The sequence below is a fragment of the Nannobrachium achirus genome, assembly GCF_963921795.1.
Source record: "Nannobrachium achirus genome assembly, chromosome: 23".
NCBI lineage: Eukaryota > Metazoa > Chordata > Actinopteri > Myctophiformes > Myctophidae > Nannobrachium > Nannobrachium achirus.
Window position 1 is genome coordinate 11289003 of NC_137830.1, and position 16572 is coordinate 11305574.

At 43.6% G+C, this 16572-nt stretch overlaps 1 protein-coding gene across 1 annotated transcript in view; it reads right to left on the bottom strand.

Moving 5' to 3' along the window:
- The window catches only part of dnah12 (dynein, axonemal, heavy chain 12), a gene marked incomplete at both ends in the record, with an annotated part of 116740 nt that overhangs the window by 28460 nt on the left and 71708 nt on the right, over nucleotides 1-16572 (bottom strand). The window contains 10 exons of the mRNA XM_080754209.1: nucleotides 600-745; nucleotides 2687-2834; nucleotides 6167-6408; nucleotides 7062-7202; nucleotides 8804-8893; nucleotides 11089-11220; nucleotides 11779-11955; nucleotides 13178-13258; nucleotides 14066-14228; nucleotides 14754-14887. Coding sequence (XP_080610335.1) covers nucleotides 600-745; nucleotides 2687-2834; nucleotides 6167-6408; nucleotides 7062-7202; nucleotides 8804-8893; nucleotides 11089-11220; nucleotides 11779-11955; nucleotides 13178-13258; nucleotides 14066-14228; nucleotides 14754-14887 — 1454 coding nt within the window. The remainder of the gene's footprint in view (nucleotides 1-599; nucleotides 746-2686; nucleotides 2835-6166; nucleotides 6409-7061; nucleotides 7203-8803; nucleotides 8894-11088; nucleotides 11221-11778; nucleotides 11956-13177; nucleotides 13259-14065; nucleotides 14229-14753; nucleotides 14888-16572) is intronic.

The following is a 16572-nucleotide window of genomic DNA, read 5'->3' on the forward strand; positions in this document are numbered from 1 at the left end:
AACATTTTTTTTTTCCTAATGGCCGGCCTGGACCGGCAGGGAATGAACCGGCCGTTCGGGAGTTGTCCCGCTTTTCCCAATGGCCAGCACGTCCCTGTGTGCATGCACAAACAAGCACGCTTGCGGGGATTTCACAGGACCGTGCCCGCTCGCCTCGTCGCCCCTAAACTTCTCTAACCGCCCGCCTCCCGTTGAAAATAAATTACTAGAACCGTGCTCCGTCTGAAAACCCCTTTTTAGTTAGCTGTTATGATCTCAGCTCAATGTTGTGATTTCTTCCAGGTTTATGCGGGCAGAAAATGCGTATCTCCAAGTTTCAAATAGGTATATTTTTTCGCAAAGTAAAGCCCTGCTTCATCATATGGCCATCGCACTAAAGTAGTGAAAACAGCTGATCTGCAAGCATACAGGCGTTGTGTGCTTGTAGTTCAGCTGTTTTCACTAGCTTAAATCATTTTTAAAATGATAAATACAAAACAAACTGTTTTGGACGTACAAGGTTTCCACCCGACAACGACGACATAGTGCTTCACTGAAATGTGCATTTTGTCTTTTACTTCCATAAAGAGCCTGATAAGATTTGGAGGAGAAGGACTCACCATCTGCGTGAGTTTGTGACAATAACGCCGTTGTCTATGGAGAAGGTGTCCGTGGGGAGGCCCGCGATGTTCCAAGCTCTGATCTTGATGGGATCCCCCAGCGTCTTACTGAGGGAGAAGTCATCCGATGACGGGATGTTCCTGGACTGGAGGTAAGAAGGGCACTTTTTTATTTTATTTGATAAAAGACAACAATACAACAACAAGACATAACAAGACAAACAGACACCAGACAATAGTAATGCATATAAAACATGGTAGTCAGGGGATATCTTATAAAGTCCTGGAATAAATTCCTTTTGCACAAAAAACATTCCTTGCACTAAAAAAGGCCCCCATACAATTATGGTTTAGTGATCACTTTTCAAAGTTTTGTGGGAGCCGCCTTTACCCCAAGGAATGTTTTCCATGCAAAACAAATGCTGACTTAAAGCTTATTTTGGTGTGTTTTGTCCTGTATAGTTAATTTAATGGGAAACCCAACTTTCATCAGCTGTAACGGATTCTCCTAGGGAAACTGAATTTCAGTCTTTGTTACTACTGTAGACACCTTTACAAACACATTGGTGAAGAAATGTTTTGGTAAGGAATTTATTCCAGGATTTGACACTATTTCTGAAGATATCCCCTGACTAATGGGTATTTAACCTATCATACACGAGTTGGACACATTAAAGCTTGTATAAAGTGGAGCATTCACACAGAGTGGAGATGACCCGTGATAGGACCCCAGGATTTATTTGAATGAATGTTGCTAAAATGTCCTGTTTATTGCAACGCAGCCTCTCCAAATGTAGTGATACTGAAACATGGAATGACAGAAGTCTTCCACTCTGGTAAAATAATTATTTTCTAACTAATAATAGTGTACCGAGCATGAGAGCCTGAAAGTACGGCAGAGTGAGAGAGGCGGGGACTGCCCATAAGTCCTACATCTCATTAGTCCTACATCTCATTAGTCTACATTTAGTTAGGGTTAGGTTTAGGCATAGTTTTACTGAGGTTAGGGTTAGGTTTATCCATAGTATTTTTCACCAGGCTAACCTCACCAGATTCTGACTAATGGGTTGTAGGAAAAATTAGATTTCGGTCCAATGCCATGGCACCGAGAGAGGCTTCGAAGCACCCAAACAGGACAGTTAGGGCGCTTTTCGACTGGCAAAGAACCGTTTCTTTCTCTCGCCTGTGGGATGGACCTGAGGTGAGCTTTTCCACCGAGAACCGAGTTGGTTCCTCTGGTTCAATCTGGTGGAAACGCAAGCTGGTTCGTGGCCGGTTCGCAAGAACAAACCAAGGTTCCAAGAAAGTTGAACGGCACTGGTTCTTGAACCAAGGTTCTTTTGGTGGAAAATGCCGCTTTGTGCATCAGGTTCAATATGACCAGTAAGACGCCCTAAGGGCACAACCACAAAGTGTGACCCAGCGTGCCCTTGGAGATGTTGCATCTGTCCAAAGCAGGGACGTGCTGGCCATTGGGAAAAGCGGGACAACTCCCGAACGGCCGGTTCATTCCCTGCCGGTCCAGGCCGGCCATTAGGAAAAATAATTAAATAAAATGTTGTTATTTGTTCCATTTTGGGGGCTGGACGGCCAACAAAGTAAATCGTCACTGTCGGGAAGAAACCTTGTATCTCCAAGTTTCAGATGTACACATTTTTTCGCAAAGCAAAGCCCTGCTTCATCATACAAGGCCATAGCACGAAAGTAGTGAAAACAGCAGATCTACAAGCACACAACGCCTCGCACCGTGCTTGTAGATCTGCTGTTTTCACTAGTTTAAATCATTTTTAAAATGATAAATACAAAACAAACGGTTTTGGACATACAAGGTTTCCACCCGACAACGACGAAATATAACTCATGTAATTGGCCCACTGGCTTGTCACTTGTCATGATCTGAAATGGCAAATCTTTGAGTAGCAGCAGGGGCGCAATGAGGGCCTCTCCAACTCTTTTTCCCGGGCTGAATCAGGGGCCCAGCATGTCCCTGCTTTTCACTTAAAGAAGTATTGTCAGTCAAAGAGCATGTGGACTGCTCAGTGCTCACCTGACAGAGTCTGGTCCATAGTCTGGTGCATTCTGCTCACCTGACAGAGTCTGGTCCATAGTCTGGTGCATTCCTGTCTGAAGCCAGCGGTGAAGGCTCCCAGGTAGGCCGTGACCCCTGCAGAGATGAGGACGTCTCCAGTCAGGTTGTCGTAGGTGTTCTGGAGCTCCTCTGCTTCTTCACACCATCTGCAGAGAGAGAGAGAGAAACACATTTTCTCATTTGCTGATGAAATTCTCAATATACAGTTAGTGTAGCAGAGCGGGTTCCCCGCTGCAGCTGCAAAAGACCTGGTCAAGCTGCAGCGGGTGATACGCTCTGCGGAGAGGGTGATTGGCCATCCCCTGCCCTCCCTCAAGTCCCTGCACGACTCCAGGGCGCTGAGGAGGGCAAGAAAGATCATGGCCGACCCCTCCCACCCTGGCCACGGCCTCCTCACCCTGCTCCCCTCTGGGAGAAGGATGCGGCATCTGGGGGCCAAGACAGAGCGCCACAAAAACAGTTTTTTCCCCTCAGCCGCCAGGCTGCTTACTGACGCTGGTTTCCCTTCTTCCCTTGCCCCCTAGGGATACCAGTAATAAGACTGTTGCAATACTGGACTGAACACTACTGCACTATAATATATGTATTTTATTTATTTTCTTGCACAGTGTTGTTTGTGTTGTTGGTTTCATGTTATAAGTGAAAAAAGGAAGGATTGAATGCACACTTGTAATGTTGCCGAAACAAATTCCTATGTGTTTTACACAATGATAAATAAAGGAATCTGAATCTGAATCTGAATCTGAATCTGAGTGACTCGCTGCCTTAGCCTCAAAAGTCTAGTATCTCCCCTGGTCCATAGGGATATCCCTTTGGTCTAGTCTAGTGTTTAAGATATTGGACCGGAGTTCAAATTCTGGGCGTTACATTAGTCTTAGTTTTAGTCATCATAGCTTAGTTTTTGGATTGTTTTTATTTGGTTATCATCTGACTCCATCACATTCCTCTGCCTCCTCTTCTCTTACAGCAACTCATTTCATGTCCTCTTTCACAACATCCATAAATATCCTCTTTGGTCTTCATCTAGGTAGTCTCGCGTGGCCAGGCTGTTGACTCCCGCGATTTGCAAATGCTCCTGTCATACAGTCTGGAATAATGTTAGAAGAACGATGAGTAGCCGGTTAAAGCGGAAGTGAAGCCTCCTCTCCCCACTTCCGTTTTGTTTTTAACACCGCGCACATTTATCCTAAAAAGATCCTCGAAGCATATTTAACCTGCTGCTTAGCAGAAATGACATTTTAAATTACATTTTCATGAACGGAAATGCCAGTTTCCATTACTCGCCGTTCAGAAGCTGTAGTTCCAGACTATATAACATTCAGAGATTGTGGAATAGTTGTCTGGCTACGCAAGACTATCCTCTAGGCCTCCTGCCTGGAAGTTCCAACCTCAGCATCCTTTTACCGATATACTCACTATCCTCCCTCTGTACATGTCCAAACCATCTCAGTCTGGCCTCTCTTTCTTATATTTGACAATTTGGCCAATGTTTAATTTGTCATTTTAGAGGTATTAAAAAGTCCTTAATTGTCACTCTAGAAATGTGCAGATACCCTGTATACACTTAAAGGACAACTTTAGTTTTTTACAACAAGGGTTCATATTTTAGATTGTAGGCCTAATTAAAGAATATAAAATGTGAGTGTTAAAATGATTTCATTTACTTCTTTCTATTGTTTTAGAGATTCTTATTTCAGTGGTTGGGGGCATGCGTACAAGTGGCTAAATATGTCATTTTACACAGAATAAGCACATTCCCAAGATACAACGCAACCTTTCATGGTTGGATGTGACGTATGGGGGCTAGAAGTGTTACTGTAAATAGCAATAAAGAAACTGCTGGCTTATTGTGTCTAAAAATACATATTTAGCCACTTGTACGCATGCCCCCATGCGTACGCATGCCCCACATTTTAGCACAGTAAACGCGATAAAACAAAAGAACTAAGCAAATGAAAACATTTTAACACTCACTTTTTCTTTTCTCTAATTACAATCTAAAATATGAACCCTTGTTGTAAAAAACCAAAGTTGTCCTTTAAACTTCATGCTGTTTTGTTCACTGTTGAGTGAGAAAACAATGTTGCACATTAAGTTAATCATCTGGGGACCCCCCCAAAATAATCTGGGGACCCCCCTGGGCCCACAGGTTGAGAACCACTGGTCTACAGAGAGAAAAAAACACTTTACTTACTTTATTTATTTATTTGGACGGGACAGTGTATAAATGGTCTGGACACTACATAAAGCAATTTAAATATACCAGACTTAGCAAGAATGCTAAATTCAATCCGTAGTCCCCACATGAAACACAAAACAAAACATATACCATCAACAACAACAAACTTACATCAAGAGAAGACACCTAAAACACATACAAGTACTATACTATTTCAACAGTAAGAAATCTTACTTACGATTAAAAACTATACTATACATACATGTGCTATACTATTATACTACTATACTATTAAGACTATTTAGACTATACATGGTCACACGATTGATTGTCAAGTAACCGTTTTTTTAGGTTAAACTTGAAGGATGGAAATGACAAACAGTCTCTTATTAATAAAGGTAGGTCATTCCAGATTGAACAGCCCTGGACTGAAAGGGTGTTTTTTTCCAAAAGTGGTTGCCCGATGTGGCACTTCGCAGTCTCCTCTAGCGATTGCCCTTGTATTGAGTCCTCTATCGGGCTTCCTTTTGATGAATTCCCTTAGGGGAGGCGGGCATGGGCCATTTAGGGTCTTATATATGATACTAGCCCGTTTAAATACCTTAAAATTAGCAAAACTCAAGAAACGGTACCTCTGAAGAATATTACGATGGTGATACTCTTGTCACCACATGTCAAAACAAATGATCAGTTCATGAAGGAGAGGGAAAGCCATGGTTGTTGTCGTGGTCACCTAGCCTGGCGGGGCCCGACGTCATACCGTGTTCACTCACTCATTCCTTCCACAGTATAACGTCTGGACTTCCCGGCATAGGCAGCGAGTATCCTGATTATTTTCTGATCGGGGCACAACAAACCTAGTCTTCCTGACAACAAGTGAAAAGCTTTCCCTGATTGGTCCATGTGTAGACGGTGACGTAGATGCATGCTGCAGCATTTTCAAAACAACAATGGCTGCCCTCGCGATGCAACAAGTGTAACAGTTAACGCTCTAACGATAAAACAAGCAATAAGTGCAGTTATTTCAGAGTTGGAATCAATTACAACAATTAAAAAGGACCACGGGGGATGCGCTAGCGGAGTTCATCGGCCGAAAAGACGTGTTTGTTTGCCGTTCTTCCGACTGGCTGAGAGATGTTTTGCTACACTGATTGGTTAGAGGAATCTGTCTGTCAAGGCAAGTACTCCCGCCCACGTTTCAAGCTGCCAATAGGCCGAAGGCCAGACGTTATACTGGGGAAGGAATGAGTGAGTGAACACAGTATGACGTCGGGCCCGGCCAGGCTAGTGGTCACCCACCTGCTCTTCTCCCCTCCCAGGCTGAGGATGAGCTTCTCGGCTCTCTCCAGCTTCTGGGCGCACAGCTCCACGTGGAACTCCAGCTGGGCCTTCTCCTCCGTCTTCTCCTCCAGGGTCCTCCTCAGCGAGTTCAGGTGGTCCTCCACCTCCGTCAGCTCCGCCCTCTTCTGGTCCAGCAGGGCCATGGTGGCGGCCAGGGACCGCTGGGCCTCTGCCAGGCTGTCCTTCTTGGGGGCCACCACCTGGAGGCATGGACGGTGTGTTGAGTTTGACAGCACATTTTGATTTAGTTTGAACCCATGTTAGGCCTAGAATTATTGAATGCTTTAACCAGTGAAAAATAGCAGATCTACAAGCTCACAGCGCGGCACCAAGCGCCGCGCTGCGAGCTTGTAGATCTGCTATTTTTGAAAACAGTTGTGAAAATGGATGCAAATCTTTGAATACATGTATTTTCAAAGCGAACGTTTGTAACTCAAATTTGGCTCCTGGGTGGTCCCTGGAACTAAATATTTTGAGATGGGGGTCCGTGGCCAAATACGTATCATTTTGTGGGTCCTTCACATGAAAAGGTTTGAGAACCACCTCTCAAGAACAGACTAACTGAGCTCCAGTTAAGTGAAAAGGACCTTTTCTTTGACGATGGCTGGCCAGATTGCTGACATAGAAACATGTTGTTTTCAAAAAATCTTAGAAGGATTCAAAAGACACTTATAGAATCGGGTCAAAATTCAAATTTTCACGATTTTTCAAAAATAGCAGATCTACAAGCTGTGAGCTTGTATATCTGCTATTTTTCAATAGTTAAAGCATAAAATAATGATACACAATAATGTGTACCCGTTCTAAATTTAATCGACGAAATCAGCACTTCATGAAGACAGGGTTGTCCTACCTTGATCACCCTGTCGTACACCTCCATGGCTTGGATCCACTTGCAGAGGCCCTCGGCAGCAGAGGAGGCCTTGGCCACCTTGCTGGGGTCAAAGTCAGGGTTGGTCATGTACTTGCTACGGATCTTCTGCATCACCGGGACCTGCGATGGACGGAGCAACGTCAGTGTAGATCATAAATGGGCAACTGGCGGCCCGGGGACCCCACCTTCACTTAATGCGCAGGTTAATATCGGAATAATGATATAGTATTGATTTCAGCTGTTACAATTCCAAACATGCAAACATGACTGACTTGTTTTAATTACTTCGGCCTATATTAACACATTTGTTGCTAAGGTTTAACATCAATGTCTTGCATTGCCAGAATTGCCAGAATCTTACCTTTTAATGTGCACGATGTGCACGGGTCATGCACGGATGATGCACCACACGTGTGCACGCCATTCACAGATTTTAAAACATATACGCTTGGAAATCCATTCAGGCAACAAACATGGATGCCATGGGACTTGCCATGGGCTGTTCTGGGAGTCAAACATGAATTTCGCGATCATGATTATGCCGGCATAATTTTTGAAAAAAGAAAACGGCCAACTCGGGAAACTTGGGCTTGGCAAGGCCTACTACAAACTCAGGGTTGGCACCATAAAGGTTAATAGCTTAATGACTAGTACTAGTCTTTTTATGTCCAATGTATTTGAATTTGAAAGTTCATAAAGTTAACAAAAACCCTTTCAGGATTCCAATAAAGAAAATAGCTACAAATTATTCAGGAATCCAATAAAAAAATAGCGAAATATCTACCAGCTCAAAACGCGTCGCACTGTGGCGTATTTTGATCTTGTAGATCGGCTATTTTTGCTATTTTGTAATTGTATGAAAATATAGTCCCTCTCCATCATCAATGTTGCCCACCCCTGGTGTAGACACAAGACAATACAGATGTTTAATGCCTCTATCAGAGTCCAGGGTGAAGAGCTATCACTTCACCGCGGTGTAGTTTCCTAGCTATCACCTAGGCTTTGTTATACATTTTTAGGTGATAGTTAGAAAACTACACCGCGGTGAGGTGAGGAAGTGGGGTGCTGAGGGAGCTGCAGCTCCCCTCGTGGTGAAAAAAAAAAAAAAAAAAATATATATATATATATATATATATATTTTTTTAAATAAGCCTATACACACACACAGAGCTATATTAAAACAATAATGTATTTGACTTTGGGGAATAAAATATGTTGAAAAAAGGTATTTGATTATCACATGGTGACCTAATCACAAGTCAAATTTAAATCCCGCTTTGATGGCACACCAAAGTCTATTTATTTGAGAACTAGAAACTGTCTATAGGCTCATTGTTGCAAACTAACACCGTTGTATATGGGGAATAAAAAACAGTAGAAAACTGTTACAAAAATAATACCCGATTTTGTAGTGTGTGCGTGAGTGACTGTGTGTGTGTGCATGCGTGCTGTGTGTTGCACTGTGTGCTAAAAATAACTAGTAACTACCGGTATATAGCTCCTTGTTACACCGTTATGAGGGGCATAAGCACCCGAAACCGAAATAAAAATAACCCAAAACCGGATAAAAAAACATAAATTTTTCGGCGTGCGGCCTTTGGCCGCACGCATGAACTCCTCCAGGCTCAGCTCCCCTTGGGATTTGGGAGTTCCAGTGCCCCTGATGCTCTTCACCCTGGACTCTGATAGAGGCATAAGACTGACGTTTAATTAGAACTCACCGGAATGTTATCTTTGTCGTAGTGTTTCAGATCACGTAAGAAATTCATGTCACCCAGCAGCTTCTTGCTCGGACCCCAGTAGTCAACAATCTGAAACCAACAAACAAACGAATCAGAAAACACGTTTCCACCGAGCCTACTGTATATCGTCGTTGTCGGGTGAAAACCTTGTATATCCAAACCGTTGGTTTTGTCATTTAAAAATGATTTAAACTAGTGAAAACAGCAGATCTACAAGCACACAACGCCTCGCACTGCGAGGCGTTGTGTGCTTGTAGATCTGCTGTTTTCACTACTTTTGTGCGACGGCCTTGTATGATGAAGCAGGTCTTTACTTTGCAAAAGAACGTACACATTTGAAACTTGGAGATACAAGGTTTCTGCTCGACAACGACGATATGCTTTTGCATGACAGGCTTAAAGCTTCAATCTAAAACTTATTTTAATGACTAAAAGTGTATGGTAATCAATCTCTATGATTATAGTATTAGAGTATATTATACAATATAACAAATCCATCTGCAGTGGATGGAGGTGGTCCCACTAGCTACTGTTTAATCCTGGTGTCAGTTAGGACAGTGGTTTTCAACCAGTGGTCCGGAGACCACCAGTGGTCCTTGAGGGGGTTCCAGGTGTTCCCCAGCTAAATGATGGAGAGTCTGTAACCAAATGGAACCTCATAGATCTTTATCGTAAAACGAAAGCGTAAAATGAAACCAAATGGACCTTGCGGTTTGGTTTGATTTTACACTCTCAACAGTGAAATTATTCCTATCCACCTGCATTACTCAAATTACAAGAAGTCTACACAATTAGAGAATGTAAAATATATATTTTTTGGTCAACAGTTTTGGGTCTGAGAGGCAAAATCTCTAAAGCTGGTTTGAGGGGCGCGATTACATAAAAGAAGACGACGTGCAAACGATCCGAAAGAGGCAGCGCGAACGGTTGCTTCGGTATCTTCGCCCCACTCCTGACTCCACCCATCGCGTCCTGACAGCCAATCAGTGTTGGATGTTGTCCGTAAACACAGAAATGTTCTTGGTGTTTGGAGTTGGGACTCCCTTTTTTCCAGGTGTTTCGCCTTGATTCCAACGGGACATGATTATTTTACCAATGCGGACCTGCGCGACCAAAGTGAAGCGATAGAAGCGACTAGAATAGAAGAAATAGCATCGGGTTGGAATGCAGCTTTACACGTACAGTCATATTTTAGGTGGTGATGGTTATGCTTTAATGTATATGATATCATGGGGAGAAATACAATCACACTCATGTCAGTGGTACGGTAGTTCTGCCAGTAGGCTCTAGTCAGAGATCACAGTTATACTGTTGCTGCTTCAAGGCCTCAAGGACGAGCTGAACCATAACAAGATAGAATTTACCAAAACGATAGCTATCAGGCCTAGTGGAGATATTAGACTCTTACAAGTTAACCAAAAATCACACTCGTGTGAACTGAGCGGTGGTGTGTGTGTGTGTGTGTGTGTGTGTGTGTGTGTGTGTGTGTGTGTGTGTGTGTGTGTGTGTGTGTGTGCAACAGCGCCCCTCCCTTAACATGTGTGGTCAGAAAAGGTTACTGCAGGCTACAGACAGACAGACACGGAGACAGACAGACAGACAGACAGACCCACACACACGGCCACGTATAGGAGCGTTGTGACCACCGCTCAAAAATCATAATGAATCGTACAAGTATTATAAGTGATGGCAACAAATAAAGGTTATGCATATCGTCGTTGTCAGGTGGAAACCTCATATCTCCAAGTTTCAAATGTGTACGTTTTATTGCGAAGTAAATAAATGGTAAAATGGTAAATGGTGCATTTATATAGCGCTTTTATCCAAGGCGCTTTACATAGATTGTGCATTACATTCACCCAGTCACACACACATTCATACACCGATGGCGGAGGAAACCATGCTCACCGGGAGCAAATAGGGGTTCAGAGTCTTGCTCAAGGACTCTCGGACATTAACTCAGGGGAAGCCCGGATTCGAACTGGGAACCCTTCTTCTTGCTCTAATGACAGTTTCTCTACCCCTGAGCTATGCCGCCCTGCTTCATCAGACAAGGCCGACGCACAAAAGTAGTGAAAACTGCAGATCTACAACGTCTCACGGTACGAGGCGTTGTATGCTTGTAGATCGGCTGTTTTCACTAGTTTAAATCCTTTTTAAAATGATAAACGCAGAACGAACGGTTTTGGACATACAGGGTTTCCACCCGACAACCACGATATGCAGCTATAAACTATACAGTAATTTCTTCCTCTGTCACTAACCTTCTGTCCAGTCCCTGAGGGGTCAGTGATCTTATCCGGCTTGATGTCCTTCATGACGCACACGGCTGCCATCACCAGTTTCACTCCTTCTGGTGGGTTTGTCATTGACTTCACTATCGTCACATCAGAAGGCTGGAAGGAGAGAAAAAAGACAGTGTGGCTGTCACGGACACATTATGGGTCGCCGCGATGTATTTCAAAAGATTTAAAATGAGAAAGCAGTGAAAATAGTCTATATGTAGTCATTTGTATTTGTTGACGACATTGTCAATACTTTGTACCGTTGTTTCCTATTGCGATTTGGCACATTTCACCCAGGTTTTTTTTTTCATCTCCCTCACGTCACTTTGTCTGCTGACCTCACTCAGCAACACAATAAACAGAAAATAAACAAAGATAAAAAATAAAACAATTCACAGGAGGCAAGCAGTGATCACCCCATGATGGGCACTGCAATGTAGTTTCAAATGCAGGCGCTTTTTGAGAGTGAAAAAAATAAGAAGACGCATCTAAAAAAAAAAAAAAAATAGATCTGGGCAATCTAAAAAAAAAAAAAAAAATAGATCTGGGCAGCTTGCCCCAGGAAATGTGCCAAGCTCAACAGGGAACAACGGTATTGTCTCACTTTTAGTCATCATAGCTTTGTTTGACAAAATCAACACTGCAGGTTTGGTGGTGGGCAAGGCTGACCTTCAGGGTGTTCAGAGCGGTGCGAGCAGCCTCCAGGGCAGGGATGGCCTCGGCCAGCTGAGTCTCACACTCGTTCTTCAGAGCCTGGGCCTCGTCCGCCTTGATGGTGGCCGCCTCCTCGTCCACGCGCACCTCCTTGCTCTTGGCCTCCGCCTCCACCGACTCCACCTCGATCACCTGGAGGGAGGGAGGGAGGGAAGCACCCACGCTCACAGATATAAAAAGCTAGATACCTCGTCCACCGCTGCAGTTGATTGGAGTGACCCGTCCAACTTGATAGGCAGAAAAGCGGAAGTGTCTAGGGCAGACAAAAAAACTACTGGCCAATCACAGCGTGTCTTTTCCGGGACTTATCCAAGGACTACAATTCAATTCAACAGAGCCAGTTCCTAGTGTTAGCTGTTTTTAACAGTTTTACTGCCAGATGTTATCATTTATTTATTGGGTCTTGTGCCAGCAAAAGCAGCTTACCTTTGCGAGGTTATAGACAAATATCTATTCGTTTTTTTTGTTTTTTTGTTTTTTTTTCTCACTACATAGTGCACTTTGGTCATACTAGCAGTATAGGGCAGCCTCATGCAAGAATTAATGTGAAATGGCCGCGGCCGGCTGCCGTCGTCAAGACCACTAAATCGCTACAGTGCAATAGACCCAGAGAAATAACAAGGAAGAGTGTTGTTACTCCATTGATGCTAACGTCCAGTGGGTTTTTGAGAGTACTTTTACGGGAGATGTGTTAACGGTACACACCGCGCAACCCCTCATCAGTTTACAGACATCAAAACAAGGTACAAAAGAACGAGCCAAAGAACGTACTATTGGCGACGCGCCGCCCGGAAAAATGGGGCGCACGGGAACGTTCAAAGCGGTAAAAGAGTTAAGAGCTGCGTACGAAAAGACCCACCCCCACCTGCCTCTGATTTGCCTACCGACCTTCCGTGTCTGTTACGCACACTGAAGAATTCCAAGCCTGTCAATCAAAAATGCCTATCAATGCGAGATGGGTACCAGAGAGCCGGAAGAGGCGTCTACCTTTTTATGTCTGTGCCCACGCTGTGACACCTCCTCAATGGCATTGACTAGAGCAGTACGGTTCTCAACCTTTTCAGGCCGCGACCCCCAAATAATCACCTTTATGAGCACTAACAGTTGAGGCATTACATTTTGTATAACACGGCTTTATTGTGAAAATAGCAGATATACATGCTCACAACACCTCGGTGTAGATCTGCTATTTTCACAATTTCTGACTTTAATATTTGACAATTTGGCCAATGTTAAATTTGTCATTTTAGAGGTACCTAAAAGTCCTTAATTGTCACTGTAGAAATGTGCATATACCCTCTATACATTACACTTAAAACCTTAAAGTTCAATGAAGCAATCAGCACCCGTTCACCTGAATCATCTTGATGTTCTCGATCTTGGCCTGCTCCAGTTTGGGCTGGAGTTCCACCAGCTCCTTCTTCATCTCACCCACCTACAGAGAGACAATTTAAATGTACATCTCACCCACCTACAGAGAGACGCTTTCATTGTACATCTCACCCACCTACAGAGAGACACTTTCATTGTACATGTCACCCACCTACAGAGAGACACTTTTATTGTACATCTCACCCACCTACAGAGAGACACTTTTATTGTACATCTCACCCACCTACAGAGAGACACTTTAAATGTTGTCTGATCACTTTAATCCAAGTAGGTAGTCTGGAGCAGGGGTTCCCATTTTTGTTGTCTCAGGGCACCCCATACATATTTATACATTATAATTTTCACTCCCAGCACCTTATATTTAAGCATATTGTCGTTGTCGGGTGGAAACCTTGTATGTCCAAAACCGTTTGTTTTGTATTTATCATCTATAAAATGTACTAAACTAGTGAAAACAGCAGATCTACAAGCACACAACGCCTCGCATTGCGAGGCGTTGTGTGCTTGTAGATCGGCTGTTTTCACTAGTTTTGTGTGACAGTCTTGTATGATGAAGCAGGGCTTTGCTTTACCAAAAGACCTACACATTTGAAACTTGGAGATACAAGGTTTCTGCCCGACAGTGAAGATATTTTAGTGATTATGTTGCGAGGAAAACGTTGAGATAATATCCATTTTGGTTAGAACTGACTGAAAATGACTTTGTACTTCAAGTTTAAAATGATACCAAATATTTTTCAAGTGTCCAAATGAATTCCAAATATTATCAAATGATTTCGCGGCACCCCAGGGTGCCCCGTCACCCACTTTGAAAACCCCTGGTCTGGACTCTGGAGGATATTATAGATACCTGAGACTCTGCGAAGGCCAGCTTATCCAGCCCGTTGGTGTACCTCCTCTTAGCCTTCATGACGGCGTCTCTCTTCTGGGTGAGGAGCTGACGGAACGCAGCCAGCAGCTCCAGGTAGGAGGTGGGCGTCACGTAGTTATGGCGGCCCAGTTCTGACAGGAACCTGCCAATCAAAATATAGCTTTACCAGTAAGACTCCCTAATCGGGAGATAAGCGACCGTCAGGTCGCATACGCAAACTTTAGAAGGCATTCGTAGCCAATCAGGAGGGAATATGGGAAATGGGACAGATCCATGTTGATGACATGACTTTAGAGATACTGTGTACCGCTTTGCGTGATTTCAGGGCAAAGCAGTACACAGTGGCCTATAAAACAATGGTTCTGAAAGTGGGGCCCAAGAGGGCATTCCATGGGGGCCTGCATAAAAATCACTTTAAACCACTTTAACCCTATTTCAGATCTAAAAGCTCACAACGTGTTTGTAATCTTGAAACAATAGGAAGAATCTTAAATATATTTGTACCATTTTAAACACACACATCTTGTACTGGGGTCCTGGTACAAAGATTATTATTATTATTTTATTTTTTTCAGATGGGGTTCTGTGGCCCGTATGCATACTAATTTGGGGGTCCTTGGCATGAAAAGGTTGCACAACCACTGGTATAGAGAAGTGAACGGCATGCCTCAGGGACAGCTCTTTGGCAGAGGTGTGGAACGTCTTGCAGATGTGTACGATCTCCTGCCGCTCGCGTTGGCTCATCTCCAGCGGTTCCAGGAAGGAGTTGGCCACGCGCTCCAGCGCCTCCTCTGGCCATGGCTGACATGACAGGATGGACAGAATGACATGACAGGATGGACAGAATGACATGACAGGATGGACAGAATGACATGACAGAATGGACAGAATGACATTATGAAAGGCTCCACAATAGCAATGTCTCTGTTATTCAAAAAGAACAGACCACAGAGTGTTAGTGAACCTTAATGGCATGTGGTTTACCAGGTGAGCCACTGAGGTACCCCTTATAGAAAGGGGCGGCATAGCTGAATACTTAGGGAGCCCGCCTGGGGAACCAGAGCCACAGGTTGTCCCTGGTTCGATTCCAGGCCAGGCCAGCAATGTCGTTGTGTGTCCCTGAGGAAGACTCTTAACCCTTAATTGTTCACGCGCTCCTTGTAGGCAGCGAATCAGCTGTGTTGGGCTGAAAATACTGAATCTCCCCCTCGGGAGGAAGCAGGTAACTATTAATGTTGGAAAATGCTGGACATTGTTGACAATAATTACCAGAATTTTGAAAATCATCGTGGCAACGGTGCCGGAGATTAGCTGTTCACAGACAGATTGACGGGACACACAGACAGACGGACAGGGTGCAAAACATAGTCTCCCTATGACCTTTCGACCTGGCGGAGACAAATATCATCTAGTGTTGTTTTGGATCAGTATTTTGTATTTTTCCCTGAAAACCTTAACAAAAATTACTTAGGCCATCAGTTTAACACAATTGATTGATTGATTGATTGATTGATTGAAGACTTTATTGTTGTCTTTTTTCACCCAGAGGAGAAACATTGCTACCACGAACATCCTCCGCTTAGATAGAGCCCAGTAATAAAAAAACAAGCGTTTCTCGCCAAACGCCGCGATTTGGAGATAAATGGCGAGAAAACGCTGTTTATCTGCCGATCGTTAGAATGAGAAGCAATGAAGCCGGCGCGGCTTAATGACGTCACCATTGCCCAAAGCAACATGGGAAATGAAGTTCCTGCACACCAACGGGTACAGTAGACAGCGATATGATTTAAAACATTAATGTTGCTACTGTATATGCAATTTTATGCTGACATAAGCAGGAAACATGCAATTGCTTATTTTTATTTTTATTTTATTATATTCAGACGGCTAACCATGGTTCCTAAAGAAATGTTGTCTCTGTGACACTTCCTGGGGCCACAATCTGCCTCCAAAACTAGTATCTTTATCTGTGAGAAGTTCTGTCATTGGTCTGCTTATTTGGCAGCCTGCCAAATAAGCAGACCAATCAGGACCGCCTCTTGTTCTTGTTCAGATTGGTTGATCTGTCTGTCAATCCCTTTAGTCCCGGTCGGCTGGTTCATGCACCAATGAGCTGCTAGTGACAGAGCTTCTAACAGATAAAATAATAGTTTTGGAGGCAGACTAGCTGCGGCTCCTAGAAGCGCCACAGATACTAGATTGTTTTAGGGAGTATTGTTAGCCGCCTGAATATGATAAAATTAAAATAAAAAATAAAAATAAGCAATTGCCTGTTTCCTGCTTATGTCAGCAGAAAACTGCTTATAGCAACTTTAAGTCCATAAGTCCAATTGAGGACTATATCTCCTCAATGGCACAGAACCTCCAAATTAATGAATATCCGAACATACTCCTCAATGGCATGGAAAGTGAAGGTGACGATAATCAACAATAACGACACCATTGTGTTCAGTGCCGTGCAAGTACAGTAGTATGTTATTCCTGCA